The 18,605-nt window shown below is 44.6% G+C and overlaps 1 protein-coding gene across 1 annotated transcript in view; it reads left to right on the top strand.

Moving 5' to 3' along the window:
• Positions 1-11,464, top strand: part of LOC141089494 (amine sulfotransferase-like) — a 60,262-nt gene extending 48,798 nt beyond the window's left edge. Inside the window, exons 5-6 of the mRNA XM_073575948.1 lie at positions 6,932-7,112; positions 11,033-11,464. Of these exons, the coding sequence (XP_073432049.1) occupies positions 6,932-7,112; positions 11,033-11,157 (306 nt within the window). The 3' untranslated portion in view covers positions 11,158-11,464. The remainder of the gene's footprint in view (positions 1-6,931; positions 7,113-11,032) is intronic.
• Positions 11,465-18,605: the final 7,141 nt, after the last annotated feature.

Here is an 18,605-nt window from a genome sequence, read left to right as displayed (position 1 = left end):
CGCCGGTCGCCTGTACACTCCGTTCGTATGCAGAAGCTGCAGCGATTGCTCCACCTTCCCAACCACCGCCTCATTATCGACATTGCAGCAAGGTGGAATTCCACCCTGCACATGGTGGAGCGGCTGTGCGAGCAGAGGCAGGCCATAATGCATTTGTGGGAGGATACACGGCCAGGCACTTTGAGAGCAGACATGGAGTTGACAGGCGTGCAGTGGTCGAAGCTGAAAGACCTTTGTAAAGTCCTTCAGTGTTTTGAGGAATGCACACGGCTGGTAAGCGCAGACGACGCCATCCTAAGCATGAGCATCCCACTTATGCGTCTGCTCATGCAAACTTTGACGCACCTTAAGGAGCAGGCGTCTGCAGCCAATGTTGATGAGGAGGAAGAGGAGGAGGGAATCCTTGATGACATTCAGCCATTGTCTGCTCAGGGACCTCTCCTGGACGAGGTGGAGGAAGAAGAGGAGGAGGAGGAGGAGGATGATGGGGATGATTACTTAGGGGAGGAGGATGCATCTCGTGGGGCAAGTGAAAATGTTGGCGTGGCAAGGTCTGGTACAGGGTTTGTGCGTGACTGGAGGGATGTGGATTTGCCAGAAAGTGCTCCTCCACCCAGCACTCGCAGTGCATCATTGACACCGGGAACATTGGCCCACATGTCAGATTATGTCTTGCGGATCCTAAAAAGGGACCCCCGCATTGCCAAAATGATGAACGATGACGACTACTGGTTGGCCAGCATCCTGGATCCACGCTATAAAGGCAAATTACAAAACATCATGCCACAGGAGAACCTTGACCTAATATTGGCTAATAAACAAGCAACTCTGGTAAATCGGTTGCTTGAGGCATTCCCAGCACACAGCAGCGGTGATGGTTCTCACAAGAGCCGTACGGGCCGGGGGCAGCATGGCAGAGGTGTTCGTGGTGCACACAGCAGAAGTGGCGTTGGAGACAGGGGTTTCATGACAATGTTGTGGACTGATTTTTCAAATACCGCTCACACAACTGATAATACTGCATCGATGGAAAGTGACAGGAGACAGCAGTTGTCAACTATGGTTACAAACTACTTTTCCTCCCATATCGATGTTCTCCCACACAGGTCATTCCCCTTTGACTATTGGGCCGCTAAACTGGACACCTGGCCTGAATTGGCCCAATATGCCTTACAGGAGCTCGCTTGCCCAGCTGCAAGTGTGCTATCGGAAAGAGTCTTCAGTGCAGCTGGATCAATCCTGACAGAAAAAAGGACCCGTCTGTCAACCCAAAATGTGGATGATCTAACCTTCATTAAAATGAACCACGCATGGGTTTCCAAGGATTTTGTCCCACCTTCCCCTGATGACACATAGGGTGACAGAAAAATGGCTTGCTTTGGTCCACCTCTTCCTGGTACTTCACCTATTTCGCCTTTTGCATCAGCTGAATGTCCAACATCAACATATGCCACTTTCTAAAACTCCATAACTGTGCTGCCTCCCCCCCCATGGCCGGGGTCACCACCTACCGCACGACACCGTGCGAGTGCCGTTGCCCTGGACAGGTGGGTAGGCCGACTCTTGGGCGCGGGCACTGGCACAGGGTCCCTCATAGTGCAATCAAGTGTCTCTGACGGTGGTGGTGCACACCCGCCGTCAGACACACCGCTGTACTATGAGGGGCCCAGTGCCAGTACCGACGCCCACGAGTGGGCCCCCCTTGCTTGGCCAGGGCCCCAGCATTTGCAATCTTTACCTCTCCCTGCTCCTCCACTGTGTAATCTGGGCCGTCAAATCCATACTGTGCCTGACACCGTCTGAGCCTGCCTCCTGAGACATATATTTTGAATGTGTACGCTATCCATACATGTTATCCAGGGATACGGTACCCTTTCTAACCTTTGTGCAATGACGTGCAATCCATACTGGGCCTAACACCGTCTGAGCCTGCCTCATGCTGTATAGACATATATTTTGAATGTGTACGCTATCCATACATGTTATCCGGGGATACGGTACCCTTTCTAACCTTTGTGCAATGACGTGCAATCCATACTGGGCCTAACACCGTCTGAGCCTGCCTCATGCTGTATAGACATATATTTTGAATGTGTACGCTATCCATACTTGTTATCCGGGGATACGGTACCCTTTCTAACCTTTGTGCAATGACGTGCAATCCATACTGGGCCTAACACCGTCTGAGCCTGCCTCATGCTGTATAGACATATATTTTGAATGTGTACGCTATCCATACATGTTATCCGGGGATACGGTACCCCTTCTAACCTTTGTGCAATGACGTGCAATCCATACTGGGCCTAACACCGTCTGAGCCTGCCTCATGCTGTATAGACATATATTTTGAATGTGTACGCTATCCATACATGTTATCCGGGGATACGGTACCCTTTCTAACCTTTGTGCAATGACGTGCAATCCATACTGGGCCTAACACCGTCTGAGCCTGCCTCATGCTGTATAGACATATATTTTGAATGTGTACGCTATCCATACATGTTATCCGGGGATACGGTACCCCTTCTAACCTTTGTGCAATGACGTGCAATCCATACTGGGCCTAACACCGTCTGAGCCTGCCTCATGCTGTATAGACATATATTTTGAATGTGTACGCTATCCATACATGTTATCCGGGGATACGGTACCCTTTCTAACCTTTGTGCAATGACGTGCAATCCATACTGGGCCTAACACCGTCTGAGCCTGCCTCATGCTGTATAGACATATATTTTGAATGTGTACGCTATCCATGCATGTTATCCGGGGATACGGTACCCTTTCTAACCTTTGTGCAATGACGTGCAATCCATACTGGGCCTAACACCGTCTGAGCCTGCCTCATGCTGTATAGACATATATTTTGAATGTGTACGCTATCCATACATGTTATCCGGGGATACGGTACCCTTTCTAACCTTTGTGCAATGACGTGCAATCCATACTGGGCCTAACACCGTCTGAGCCTGCCTCATGCTGTATAGACATATATTTTGAATGTGTACGCTATCCATACTTGTTATCCGGGGATACGGTACCCTTTCTAACCTTTGTGCAATGACGTGCAATCCATACTGGGCCTAACACCGTCTGAGCCTGCCTCATGCTGTATAGACATATATTTTGAATGTGTACGCTATCCATACATGTTATCCGGGGATACGGTACCCCTTCTAACCTTTGTGCAATGACGTGCAATCCATACTGGGCCTAACACCGTCTGAGCCTGCCTCATGCTGTATAGACATATATTTTGAATGTGTACGCTATCCATACATGTTATCCGGGGATACGGTACCCTTTCTAACCTTTGTGCAATGACGTGCAATCCATACTGGGCCTAACACCGTCTGAGCCTGCCTCATGCTGTATAGACATATATTTTGAATGTGTACGCTATCCATGCATGTTATCCGGGGATACGGTACCCTTTCTAACCTTTGTGCAATGACGTGCAATCCATACTGGGCCTAACACCGTCTGAGCCTGCCTCATGCTGTATAGACATATATTTTGAATGTGTACGCTATCCATACATGTTATCCGGGGATACGTTTCCCTTTCTAACCTTTGTGCAATGACGTGCAATCCATACTGGGCCTAACACCGTCTGAGCCTGCCTCATGCTGTATAGACATATATTTTGAATGTGTACGCTATCCATACATGTTATCCAGGGATACGGTACCCTTTCTAACCTTTGTGCAATCACGTGCAATCCATACTGGGCGTGAGAACGGCTGGCGAGCTGTTAAGCAAGCTACAGCACCTGTCCAGACAAGTACAGGGATTCCCTAGCGAGGAGACTTATTTGATTGTTTTCAATGTTGGGACAGCAATTTTTGGGGAGCACTATACTCTGGAGAATGATAGATGGGGCCCACCATACACTGTAACATTCCAAAGGTGGACATCAGACACTGGAGCAGCATTTACAGGGCCCATTATACACTAGAGCATTAGAAATGGGGTCCATTATGTTTGGAGCATTATTTGGGCCCATAAGACAGTGGAGCTTCATCCATGGGGACCAACATATACTGTAGCATTATGTGGAGCTCATCATATACTGTTTCAAACATTATATGGGACCAATGATTTTGTATGGAGAAATAGATGGGCCTCGTCATGAGATGTAAAAAGTGAGGTATTTTTCATTGTACTATACCGCTATTTCTCTGCCGTATCGGAGCATGATGAGTTGTGGTATGTGTTAAAGGGGCGCTCTTTCGCCCAGGGCACATGAAAACCTGCAGCCAGCCCTCCCCCCCCACAAATTTAGCCAAATAACCCCCATTTTTCAGTGCGTAACTTGTATTATGAAGTTAATTAAGGTTGACAAGCTTAAGTAAGAAGAATTGATGCTTTTGGCATTCAAATGGGCACTGTAGGTGTGTTTCCTGTCCTCCTCTCACTGCCGACTTTTATTCCCCATTGACTTACATTGGGTTTCGTGTTTCGGGACGACCCTGACTTTTCCCTATAATCGGACGATCTTGCTCGACCCGACTTTTGGAAAAGTCGGGTTTCACGAAACGAAATGCGACCCTAAAAAACCAAAAGTCGCTCAACTCTAGTTCCCGGCGGAACTGGTCCCGGATGCTTCGCTAGCGTTTCATCACATCTTCCACTGCAATGTGACAGGAAATATTGTAAAAATCACATATTTGAGAGGTCACATTTTCTACCAGTAGTCTAGGCATGGGGCCTTCTGGGGTGTGCTTTCTACCCATGGTGGCATATGTAAATGGGCAGATACACAGGGTCTCATTAGCTACACTTAAAATAATTTGTTTGGCTAGGAGGATGAGGAGCTTGTGGCCTAACCCCAAATTATGGCTGTGCGAAGCCACGTGTCACATCCAAATGTAACGGCCTAATGAGGCTAAAAGTACATGCACAGGAAGGGGGGTGCTGATTCTAGATTCCTTTTTTCTTGCGCGCTAAGGTTACTGATGTTTTGCATTGCACTTACGAATTTTATGCTGCTCATCACGTGGCCGGTCACCAAAGTCATGGTACATCTGGCGACAGATGCGCCTCCATGACGCCTTCTTTCTTGTCCGGTTAGCATAATTTGCATCGCATGGGTCCCATATTTCGGGAAGCTCTTGCACCAGGACAATGAGCATCTCCACATTTATGTACGTGGACGCCATGCTGCTGCTGTACTCCGTGGAGGCGTACTTCCTGGATGTCTGGAGCGCTTTTTGAGCTCATTTGCATGTCTAGGCTTCCTGATGATTGATTGGCCCATTTCCTGTCACCAGCTAAAAGACCTGCGTATTGCTCGCAGGTCACACGTGTGGTCCGTGTGTAATCCGTATTTTTTGCGCACCCAAAGACTTGCATTGGTGTACTACGGGCGTAGTACGCTGACAATCGCAGCATGCTGCGATTGGCACGGAGCATAGGATACGGATGAGAAATATACGCCTGGTGCGAGTGACCCCATAGAGAATCATTTGTCCGTGTCTAATGCGTGCTTTTAGCGCCTCTCAATCGGCCGTATTCCTCGCCAGTGTGACTCCGGCCTAATGTTCTTAAACAGACCTCTAATAAATTACACACAGGTGGACTCAGTTTACTAGTTATGTGACTTCTGGAGGCAATTAGTTACTCAGGATTTTATTTAGGGGTATAAGAATGCAGGGGGCTTAAAGGAAATCTGTCACCCCATTTTAGCCCTATCAGCTGCCAGCACCGGCACCTGAAAGATAAGAAAAACAAGTTAGATTATACTCACCTCGGCGTCCGGTCCGGTCAGATGGGTGTTGCCGTCCGGTCCGACACCTCCCATCTACATACGATGCCGTCCTCCTTCTTACTTCTGCTGCAGCAGAAGGTCAGAGTAAAGTACTGCAGTGCGCAGGCGCCGGACTTCTCTGACCTTTCCCGGCACCTGCGCACTGCAGTACGTTACTCTGCCCTCAACAGGGCAGATAAAATATGCCTGTGCCAGAGCCGAGGCAGAAGAAAAAAGGAGGGCGGCATCGTATGAAGATTGGATGCGCCGGATCGGACTGCGACACCCACCGCACCCCCCTTCCCCGTAAGTATAATTAAAATTGTTTTTCTTATCTTTCAGGTTAAATCGGGGGCTTATCTACAGCATTACAGAATGCTGTACAGAATGCTGTAGATAAGCCCCTGATGGAGGTGCCGGCAGCTGATAGGGCTAAAATGGGGTGACAAATGAATGCCACAATTTTCAATTTTATGTTTATAAAATATTTAGAAAAACATGTATCAGTTCCTTAACACTTCACAAATAATTGCTACTTTGGTATATCCCATAAAATCCCAATAAAATATATTTAAGTTTGTGGGTATAACATGAAAAATTTGAAAAATTTCACGGAGTATGAATACTTTTTGAAGGCACTATATATGTACCATAAGAATATTTCATCCACATAAAAGAAGTGGACAGTCTTTAATAATTTGCCATAAAGATTTAAAACTATACCTACTACTGAACAATGTATATACAACTATATCAAAAATTCTGCAAATAAAACTGAGAAATCTGTTTTTTGCTATGGTGGGAGTATGTTCATCTTTCCTTTCAGTGTTGCTTCCTGCTTATGATTGGTCTCTTCATCACACAGAGAGAAGAAATACACACCCCCAGTGAAAACTGTCTGATTACACTCACTTGGATTTAAAAAGTTGACTCATTAGGTGCCAAATATTTTGATTGCTAAATTGTCTTCAACAGAGAGGTGAAAAAAAATATTCCAATTTGCAGCCACTATTACATCCTTCCTCTATAATCTGTCACCTTTTTTATAATTTAATGTGAGAGTAGCAAAGTGTTTTTGATAACATCACTGTTTTATCAGAAGTTGATTAATACAAGTGAACTAGTAAACCTGTATTGTAGTTTGTAGATTTTCCTTTAAAGTATGAACTTTAATCCTTACAGGATCTTCGTTCTGTTGTGAAACAGATGTGCGTGTTTTTAGGGAAAGAATTAGATAATGAATCTTTGAACATCGTATTGAAACGAGCAACATTCAATGAAATGAAAAAGGATCCACTTGCAAATAAAGAAAATTTGCCAGAGGAGTTTTTCGATTCTAAAGCTGGAAAATTTATGCGAAAAGGTAAATATTTGAAAATCACTTCAAAAATTTTATCTAACATGACGACATTTAGAAAAAAGATGAAACTGGCTAAATGTTATCTAATGCTCAGTTCACATCATACAATGGCAATATGCAGTATTGTATGTCTAAAATTAAACAGGGTAACTGTAAGTCCAGTGTACCTTATTTTCCATAGTCTTCAACATGGAATATTTCTGGAAGGTTTACATTTATAAAAAAAAAAAAAAAAAAAAACAGAACAGCGCAAAAAATACATGGGTATACTTTTGTTTAACTCTTTTTTTTTCTTAAGAATTAATCTACAAAATAAGAATTCATATTAATAATTGTCTTATTCTATTTTATACATGGTATTTATCTGGCTAAGGTAATATAGTATGCTAAATTGCTTTTAATGCAATTTAAGTGTATAAATATGAATAACATCCTATATTTAGTTCTTTTTTAGCAATCAAAAATTAATCAAAAACATGGTTCCTTGTTCCTTTTTTCCAATAATGTGCCATACCAGTTCGCAGATTTGGGGTGGCATTGCAGCTCAGCCCTATGCATATTGCAATTTAACACTAGTATGCGTGACATCAGAAATCTTCATATTAACGTATTGGGGGCATTTTAGGCCCCCATGCAAATCATATGGAAAAACACACTTATATAACGTTTACAAGTTTATTTTAAAACTGCTAAATAAAATATGATTAGTAAACAAAATTTTAATTACAATTTTTCACCGAAAACACCAAAAAAAATTTTTTTTTACAAATTTCACACAAACATATGAAAAAATGCACAAAAACGCATAGAAATCTATGCCAAACTATCTACATTTCTATTATGTTTCTTTTCTATTATATTAGTCTTCCAAACAATTTAGACAAGTTATTTTTTTGGAAGAATGTTCTTTGCAGACATTTTCCTTACAAATTGAACAAAATCTCTCAGTTTTCCTTTCTAAGTTTCTTGGACACATGAAACAGCGCTTTCTTTTTCTTTCTCCTGGCCCTGGAATCATCTGAAACTGTACGCCACACTGTTTCATTGCTTCTTTAGTTTGCTTTAGCAAGCCTTTCACGTCGCTTCGCTGTATCATGTGAGGCATTACAAGTTCATGACAAAGGTCCTTCAAAAATAGGCATCTCCTGTCTTTCCTCCATGCATGGAATTCTGGATGAGTTTCTGTATAAATGATGAATGAATTTAGGGCTGCTACATCATGCATATTTGAAAAAAGTACTACAGGCCATTGTTTTGTTTGCCTCTTGCATGAATTTTCTCCCACCATCTCATCCATTTTGTCTACACCTCCTTTTGTTTTATTGTAATGCAGGATGATTTCTGGTTTTAATTTTCAGTCATTGCTGTCAATACTGCAATTGTGATCCATGGTACTGAGTAAAATCACGGATTTCTCCTTCTTCGCTTTGTAAGATACCAAAATCGCTTTGTTATTGAATCCAAAGACACTCTCATAAAGTCCTCGCTGACGATTGTGTTTCAGTGCTTCTGGAATTTCTCATCGGTTTGGCTTGATAGTACCAACAAGTGTAATAGCTTTTTGAAGCAGAAAATTGCCTAGTTCAACATTGGTGAAATAATTGTCCATGGTAATGTTTCTACCTGAATTGAATATTGGAACAGCAAAAGTTTTGACAATTTCAGACCCAAGATCCTTCTGTACTGGTGCACCAACCTCTTTGCCACAGTAGATTACGCCATTTATGCCATAATAATTTGCAGAATCACACATTGTGAAGATTTTGATTCCATATTTGGCTGGCTTGCTGGGCATGTATTGTATGAACTTGCAGCGTCCTCTGAATGGTACAAGTTGCTCATTTACTGTAACATTAGTACTAGGATTGTAAAGTTTGGTGCAATTTTTGATAAATATGTTCCAGATATAACTGATAAGGGCTAATTTGTCTGTTTCAAACCTCAATGCACGTGTTCGCTTATCATCAAATCGAATGTGTCTTCTAATTTCCTCATATCTGTCCACTGACATTGTCGCCTTATAGTGTGGATCAGAAAGTGGGTCCAGAAATAATTCTGGTATTGGAACATCATACGATTTTTGACTCCCTGCCAGCAGTAAAAGTCCAATGTATGCATAAAGTTCCTCTTTTGAGATATTTTTCAAGGACTTATTTTTTGCAGAAGCGATATGTCATCCTTCTAGGTTTGAACATAAAAGGTCCTCTTCTGCAATATTGTCAGAAAAAAAGTACAGAATACGTCTTTAGGGGAAAAGTAACTGGGACTTCCCACAGCTCCTTGAGCCTGTCTCACAATATTATGGATCGCAGTACATCCGACTAATGTAGGATTACTGTCCCAAAAAACATTCTTTTTGGATGTTCTACTTATCACTTCTTGAGGATCCACTGTATTCACTTCATCATCAGAAGAAGAATCACTTGAGGATGTTTGATTCTCTGGTAGCAGGTACTTGTCATCGGACAAAGATAGTTCACTTTCATCATCACTTTGAAACACAATAGCTTCAATCAAATTCAAAGAAGCTTTATTGGCAGGACTAAATGCACATTAGTTTTGCCAAAGCAAGTGTACAAAAGGGAATAGGGATAGGGACTGTAGGGATGTTGGGTAGGGGCTGTAGGAAAGGTGGATGGGGGCAGATCCAGGATGGGGCTATAGAAGTCCATGGCATAGGGAAGGTGAATGGGGGGCATGGGGCAGATCCAGGGTGGGGGGCATAGAAGTCCATGGCATATCACAGTTCTCTTTCTTGCAGTCTATGACATTGGCTCACATATTGCACTGCTATCTCCACTGCTCTCTCTTCTTCCCCCAGCAGGATATATGTTTTCTCTTCCTCTTTCATGTTGATGAAATCCGGGAAGAGATGTGAGAGTCTCCTGAAGTGAGTGTCCCTCACTGCTGAGTATTTGGGGCAGTGTAGAAGGAAGTGGGTCTCATCCTCCAGGGCCTCCTGTTCACTGTGTTGGCAATCTCTTGGTCACTCAGACGCTTTGAGGAAGACTGTGCTATTGCAGACTAGATGTTAGCAAACTAAAAGAAAAAACAATGAACACAATCAGGGTTGTCCACTCTTTGCTTTGTGTGACACCCTGTAAGTGTAAAGTGCCCCCTCCCTCCTCTCACCCTCTTTTACCTTTTATACTTTCTTTTATTTGTTGTACAATTCTCTGGATGTCTGTAGCTCAACAGCTTTACCCTTTGCAGGCTTCTTAGAATCAGAGAAACTCAAACTGAATCAGACTTCCTCTCAACATCTTATCTTATCTCAGGTCCTTCACAATTAGCTCACAGTGTATACTGTCCTCATTACTCTCTACACAGCTCATTACTGTGTTCAGAAGGACCTGAGATGATGTCATGGCCTTATCTCTCCCTCCAAAAATCACATGACATCCTCATATGGCATTATCCACACCCTGGCCCCTCCACCAGCATTACTGAGTACAAATAAAGTAACTTGAGACACAAACACTACTGAGAACATGATAAAAAACCATGGGGGCCTTAAAGGCCCCCAATCCGTACAGACGTGGTTTTCACCAAAAAAGCATTGTTACACCGAAATGCCTATGAAAAAAATTATATGAACAGCTGGATATTACCAACAACGACATACTTGAGGATTACATGGCGTTTCAAAATTCTAACTTAAGTAATTTTGCATATAATAGCAAAAAAGTAAGCATGGAGGTGGATGGCATGGATGGCATATCAAACACAAAACATTGGCACTGTTTTTGTAAAGAAGTCAGTCATGCTTTTCTAATCTGTCACAAATCCTTTACCGGTCATGTGCACTTTCCCGACTGATGAAATCCAGTTTATGTGGATATCGTTAATTGCTATATATTGGATATGTACTTATGTATCTATGAATGTACTATTAATATATCAATGTATGACGATTTCTGCAGGTACCATTGGAGACTGGAAAAATATCATGACTGTGGCACAAAGTGAAGAATTTGACAGAATCTTTCAAGAAAAGATGAGAGATTTAGAGCTACATTTCACCTGGGACATAAATGAAAACATCTGAATAGACAAATTGCTTTAGGCTGGAATCAGACCCCTTAGGGGTCTCCTTAAGGGTTTAAGGCTGCCTAATAATTTAAGAAACCCCTTATTAGGAAAAGGTGAGCTGTATAGACCATGGAAAAATTGATTTGATTGATATTGTGCATAAAAAAATAACATTTGACAATTCTATTGGTTATCTTTGTTGTTATAAACCTTCAGAAGTTAAAAGCATCTTAAATACATAGTGTGTCAATCATTCTGGGTTTCCTGGAAACGATATTTAGACAATGGCTAAGATGTAATGAAATAAATGAAATCTGCTAAAACTGTTTAAAGAACTCTAATCATTTCTTGGCAAACCTCATCTATAATAATAAATGCCCTAACCAGCTTCCGGTTGTAACAACTTCCGTCCAGTTGTAACCGGTGACGTCACCACACACACACGCACGTTAACCCTCAACACACCACACCGCCTCAACACACACTCCTCTCACCTTTCACCTCCACTCATGTCCACTCACTCTTTCACTCCACATACGTTCCTTTCTCTCACTCCGTTTCTCATACTCACACCGTCATCGTCGCTGCCCCGACATCTTCCTCTGCCGCCGCGATCCAGGATCCAGACGTTCTCCAGGCCGCCGACATCGGGATCCAAAATGATGGCGTCGGCGAAATCTCGCGAGATTACGCCGACGCCATTTTGGATCCCGATGTCGCCCATGCCAGCGACTTGTTGTTGCGGCGACGCCATCTTGAATATCGCGGGACTTCACGAAATCCAAGATGGCGTCCCGCAAGAACATGTCGGCGGCCTGGAGAACGTCTGGATCCTGGATCGCGGCGGCGGAGGAAGATGTCGGGGCAGCGACGATGACGGTGTGAGTATGAGAAACGGAGTGAGAGAAAGGAACGTATGTGGAGTGAAAGAGTGAGTGGACATGAGTGGAGATGAAAGGTGAGAGGAGTGTGTGTTGAGGCGGTGTGGTGTGTTGAGGGTTAACATGGCAAGAGGTGTGAGGCTGTGTGCACACGCTGCGGATTTTGCTGCGGTTCTGCAGCGGTTTTGGCCGCTGCGGACCCGCAGCAGTTTTTGCTGCGGTGTACAGTACCATGATTCCCTATGGGAATCAAAAACCGCAGTGCAGACGGTGCGGAATTTTCCACGCAGATTATCTGCGGTTTTCAATCCGCAGAAAGAATTGACATGTCAATTCTTTCTGCGGATTCTCCTGCGGTTTGCCATCTCCTCTATTGAGGAGATGAAAAACCGCAGGGCAAAACCGCAGAGCAATCCGCAGGTCTTTTGACCTGCGGTTTCACCTGCGGATTTTAAAAAATCTGCATGGATGAATCCGCACCTAATCTGCAGCGTGTTCACACAGCCTTAACGACGTCGGCGAAATCTCGCGAGATTTCGCCGACGCCATCTTGCATTCGTGAAATTGCGTCATTTACCTCACGCCGACTTGCTGTGCGGACGCTTGGCATTGCCTGTACCACCATAACTACTGCTGCCTTGGTCCTATGCCTGTTTACTGCCGGTGTCTAATTACAGGGCCAATTTGCCTACACTGCCATAACTATTGCTACCTTGCTACTCTGCCGGTGTCTAATTACAGGGCCAATTTGCCGATACCGCCATAACTACTGCTGCCTTGCTCCTCTGCCGGTGTCTAATTACAGGGCTAATTTGCCTCTACCGCCATAACTACTGCTGCCTTGCTCCTCTGCCGGTGTCTAATTACAGGGCTAATTTGCCTCTACCGCCATAACTACTGCTGCCTTGCTCCTCTGCCGGTGTCTAATAACAGGACTAATTTGCCTCTACCGCCATAACTACGGCTGCCTTGCTCCTCTGCCGGTGTCTAATTACAGGGCTAATTTGCCTATACCGCCATAACTACTGCTGCCTTGCTCCTCTGCCGGTGTCTAATTACAGGGCCAATTTGCCTATACCGCCATAACTACTGCTGCATTGCTCCTCTGCCGGTGTCTAATTACAGGGCTAATTTGCCTCTACCGCCATAACTACTGCTGCATTGCTCCTCTGCCGGTGCCTAATTACAGGGCTAATTTGCCTCTACCGCCATAACTACTGCTGCATTGCTCCTCTGCTGGTGTCTAATTACAGGGCCAATTTGCCAATACCGCCATAACTACTGCTGCCTTGCTCCTCTGCTGGTGTCTAATTACAGGATCAATTTGCCTCTACCGCCATAACTACTGCTGCCTTGCTCCTCTGCCGGTGTCTAATTACAGGATCAATTTGCCTCTACCGCCATAACTACTGCTGCATTGCTCCTCTGCTGGTGTCTAATTACAGAGCCAATTTGCCTATACCGCCATAACTACTGCTGCCTTGCTCCTCTGCCGGTGTCTAATTACAGGGCCAATTTGCCTCTACCGCCATAAGTACTGCTGCCTTGCTCCTCTGACTGTTCACTGCCTGTGTCTAATTACAGGGCCAATTTGCCTCTACCGCCATAACTACTGCTGCCTTGCTCCTCTGCCGGTGTCTAATTACAGGACCAATTTGCCTCTACCTCCATAACTACTGCTGCCTTGCTCCTCTGCCGCTGTCTAATTACAGGGCCAATTTGCCACTACCACTTCATAACTACTGCTGGGCAATTACAGGGTCAATTCATATCTGTTTACTCTACAATACTCCAGGACGCCTTCTTCACTGCCAGATAACTGCCAAATAGACTCCTTTACCTGTGCCAACATGAGTCATAACAAAAAGTATGCCAATGCCAGTGAAAGGAAAGCAGCTTTAGCACTATGACAAAAACAACGCCGTGCTAATGAGACTCCTGAGGAAAAACACCATCGCCTTGAGAAGATTAAGGCTTATAAACGCCGTCGCCTCACACACGAATCCCCTAACTCTAAATCCATAAGATTGGCTGAAGAAGCCTCTGCATGCCGTCACCGCCGACAACAGACGGCCTCTTCCTCATCATTATTATTAGACTCACAACAGGATGCTTCCACATCAGCATGTGGAACAATTTACTGCTACACTTCATCCCATATGCCGTTCACTGACATAACTAATCAGCAATCTGTTTCTGCCCTATCAATACCACCATTCAATACCGATGCACAGTATGCCAATGCCAGTGAAAGGAAAGCAGCTTTAGCACTACGACAAAAACAACGCCGTGCTAATGAGACTCCTGAGGAAAAACAGCATCGACTTGACAAGATTAAGGCTTATAAACGCCGTCGTCTCACACACGAATCCCCTAACTCTAAATCTATTACATTGGCTGAAGAAGCCTCTACACGCCATCACCGCCAACAACAGACGGCTTCTTCCTCATCATCTATAATAATAAATGCCCTAAGCAGCTTCCGGTTGTAACATCTTCCGTCCAGTTGTAACCGGTGATGTCACCACACACACACGCACATGTTAACCCTCAACACACCACACCGCCTCAACACACACTCCTCTCACCTTTCACCTCCACTCACGTCCACTCACTCTTTCACTCCACATACGTTCCTTTCTCTCACTCTGTTTCTCATACTCACACCGTCATCGTCGCTGCCCCGACATCTTCCTCCGCCGCCGCGATCCTGGATCCAGACGTTCTCCAGGCCGCCGACATGTTCTTGCGGCGACGCCATCTTGGATTTCGTGAAATCCCGCGAGATTCAAGATGGCGTCGCGGCAAGAACATGTCGCTGGCGTGGACGACTCGGGATCCAAAAAGATGGCATTGGCGAAATATCGCGAGATTACGCCGACGCCATTTTGGATCCCGATGTCGTCCACGCCGGCGACATGTTCTTGCGGCGACGCCATTTTGGATCGGCAAAATCCCGCAATAGTCAAGATGGCGTCGCCGCAAGAACATGTCGCTGGCGAGGACGACATCGGGATCCAAAATGGCGTCGGCGAAAACTCGCGAGATTTCGCCGACGCTATTTTGGATCCCGACGTCGTCCACGCCGGCGACATGTTCTTCCGGCGACGCTATCTTGACTATCGCGGGATTTCACGATACTCAAGATGGCGTCGCCGCAAGAACATGTCACCGGCGTGGACAACGTCTGGATCCAGGATGGCGCCGGCGGAAGAAGATGTCGGGGATCGTGGAGCAGCGGCGATGATGGCGTGAGTATGAGAGACGGAGTGAGAGAAGGGGTCGTATGTGGAGTGAAAGAGTGAGTGGAGATGGTGAAAGGTGAGAGGAGTGTGTGTTGAGGAGTGTGTGTGTTGAGGGTTAACATGGCAAGAGGTGTGATGCTATCGCATCCTCCCGATGCGATAGCATCGGGCCATAATCTAGTGATGTAATAATAGCCTAAAATATTAGACTTTTAGGCTGCATTCCCATGATGAGCTTTTGGTCTTTTGGTGCGTTTTTAACACTGTAACTTACAGTTCTAGCAAAGTGGATGGAATTTATAGATCTCTCATACCCACTGTGCTTTTTTAATGCTGTGTATACTGACTTGCTGTGCATTTTTCAAATCCACAGAATTTCAATTTTTCTTACAGGTATGTTGAATTTTCTGTGCAGAATTTCCCTATGGACATGCATTAGGTGCGGAAATTCCACAGTTAAAAAACATACATGCTTTTTTAGTTTTAGTGCATTTCCAAAGCGGAAACGCATGTAATCTACTCCTAAGTAAGTCACTAAAGTTTTGTAAAAGCAAACAAAACAGGAAGTATCAAAAACAAAGCAGTCTTATTTAAAGCGTGACATACCAGAGACACAAAAGAAGAATCAAAAATGCATGTTAAGTAAATGCACACATAAATGCAATGAAAAAACACAAGTAACCTAATTAAAATAATAGGTGCAGAAATGGTATAGGGAGCCTGTTACATTGAAAATGATATCTGATCTGTAGGCAGGATGTTGCAGAACAGGAGCAGCTGATCAGATCAATTTTTGTGGGAAAAGTTTCAGTAAAACTCGCATTATATTCATTGAAATTCTGTTATTCTGCATTTATAACAAGTCTAAAAGCATGGCTATCCAATAGTAATCCCATTGCTTGATTTTAACAACATGCTTGTCATCCCACAAACATTACAGTATAAAGCTTACCTTGCTGGACAGTGTTGATTAATTTTCACCATTCCATTGCAACAGTGTGATGTCTAGGCCTGCTTGCATTTGTCATTTTCACTCTGAATGTTAACCTCATACTCCCATTCTGGTACTTGCCTGGCCTCAAGCTGCTTAGCAGCTGCCACCTGATGAGAGCAGTCACATTCAGCCTAGAATGGCCGGTGACAGAAGCTCAGCACCTCTGTGGGTCTTTTCGAGAGGAATAAACTCGGAAGGGAAACTTTTGAAAAAAATTAGACAGGACCAGGGATTTCAAGGTGGTCTTCCATTCTGGTACTGGCCAAGCCTCATGCTGCGTAGCAGCTGCCACCTGATAAGAGCAGTCACATTCAGCCTAGAATGGCCAGCAACAGAAATGCGGCACCGATGTGGGTCTTTTCAAGAGGAATAAACTCAGAAGGGAAAGTTTTGAAAAAACATCTACAGGACCAGGGATTTTCATCTGGTCTCCCATGCAGGTACTTGCCAGGCCTCAAGCTGATTAGCAGCTGCCACCTGACGAGTGCAGTCACATTCAGTGTAGAATGGCTGGTGACAGAAACTCAGCAACTCTGTGGGTCTTTTCAGGAGGAATAAACTTGGAAGGGAAAGTTTTGAAAAAAACATCAAAGGATGCAGGGATTTCCAGCTGGTCTCCCATTCTGATACTTGCCAGGCTTCAAGCTGCTACTTGATGAGAGCAGTCACATTCAGCCTGAAAGGCCAGTGACAGAATCTTAGCACCTCTGTGGGTCTTTTCAAGAGGCATAAACTCGGAAGGGAACGTTTTGAAAAAAACATTGACGGGACCAGGGATTTCCAGCTAGTCTCCCATTCTGGTACTTGCCCGGCCTCAAGCTGTTTAATGGGTGCCACCTGACTAGAGCAATCACATTCAGCCTAGAATGACTGGTAAGAGAAGCTCAGCCCCTCTGTTGGTCTTTTCAAGAGGAATAAACTCGGAAAGGAAAGTATTGAAAAAAACATCAACAGTACCAGGTATTTCCAGTTGGTTTCCCATTCTGGTACTTGACCAGCCTCAAGCTGCTGCCACCTGATGAGAGGAGCCACATTCAGCATAGAATGGCTGGTGACAGAAGGGCAGCACATCTGTGGGTCTTTACAAGAGGAATAAACTCGGAAGGGAAAGGTTTGAAAAAACAGCAACAAGACAAGGGATTTCCTGCTGGTCTCCCATTTTGACACTTGCCCAGCCTCAAACTGCTTATCAGCTGCCACCTGATGAGCACATTCACATTCAGCCTAGAATGGCTGGTGACAGAAGCTCAGCACCTCCGTGGGTCTTTTCAAGAGGAATAAACTCAGAAGGGAAACTTTTGAAAAATATATTGCCAGGACCAGGGATTGCCAACTGGTCTGTCATTCCAGTACTTGCTCAGCCTCAAGCTGCCATCTGTCAAGAGCAGTCACATTCAGCCTAGAATGGCCAATAACAGAAGCTCAGCACCTCTGTGGGTCTTTTTAAGAGGAATTAAAATGGAAGGGAAAGTTTTGAACAAAAAAATTCAACTGGACATCTGGTTTCCCATTCTGGTACTTACCCAGCCTCAAGTTGCTTAGCAGCTGCCACCTGATGAAAGCAGTCACATTCAGCCTAGAATGGCTGGTGACATAAGCTAAGCACCTCTGTGGGTCTTTTCAAGAGGAATAAACTCAGTAGAGAAAGTTTTGAAAAAAAAGTCAACAGGACAAGGGATTTCCAGCTGGTCGCCCATTCTGGAACTTGCCTAGCAGCTGCTACCTGAAGAGAGCAGTCACATTCGGCCAAGAATGGCCAGTAAGAGAATTTCAGAACCTCTGTGGGTCTTTTCAAGAGGAATAAACTCGGAAGGGAAAGTTTTGAAAAAAAAAAAATTGACAGAACCAGGGTTTTCCAACAGTTCTCCCATTCTGGCAGTTGCCCAGCCTCAAGGTGCTTAGCTGCTGCCACTGGATGAGAGCAGTTACATTCAGCCTAGAATGGCCAGTGACAGAAGCTCAGCACCTCTGTGGGTCTTTTCAATAGGAATAAAGTCTGAAGGAAAAGTTTTGAAAAAAAAGCATCAACTGGACCCGGGATTTCCAGCTGGTCTCCTATTCTGGCACTTGCCCAGCCTCAAGCTGCTAAGTGGCTGCCTCCTGATGAGAGCAGTTACATTCAGCCTAGAATGGCCGATGACAGAAGCTCAGCACCTCTGTGGGCCTTTTCAAAAGGAATAAACTCGGAAGTGAAAGTTTTGAAAAAAATGTTGATGAGACCAGTGATTTCCAGCTGGTCAACTATTGTGGTACTTGTCCAGCCTCAAGCTGCTTAGCAGCTGCCACCAAACAAGAGCAGTCACATTCAGCCTAGAGTGGCCAATGACAGAAACTTAGCACCTCT

Source organism: Dendrobates tinctorius, unplaced genomic scaffold (genome assembly GCF_039654945.1).
Source record: "Dendrobates tinctorius isolate UK_male_01 unplaced genomic scaffold, ASM3965494v1 ptg000046l, whole genome shotgun sequence".
In the NCBI taxonomy this organism is placed as follows: Eukaryota; Metazoa; Chordata; class Amphibia; order Anura; family Dendrobatidae; genus Dendrobates; species Dendrobates tinctorius.
Note: the sequence above shows the minus strand (reverse complement) of the source record. Positions and strands in the feature narration are given on the sequence as shown.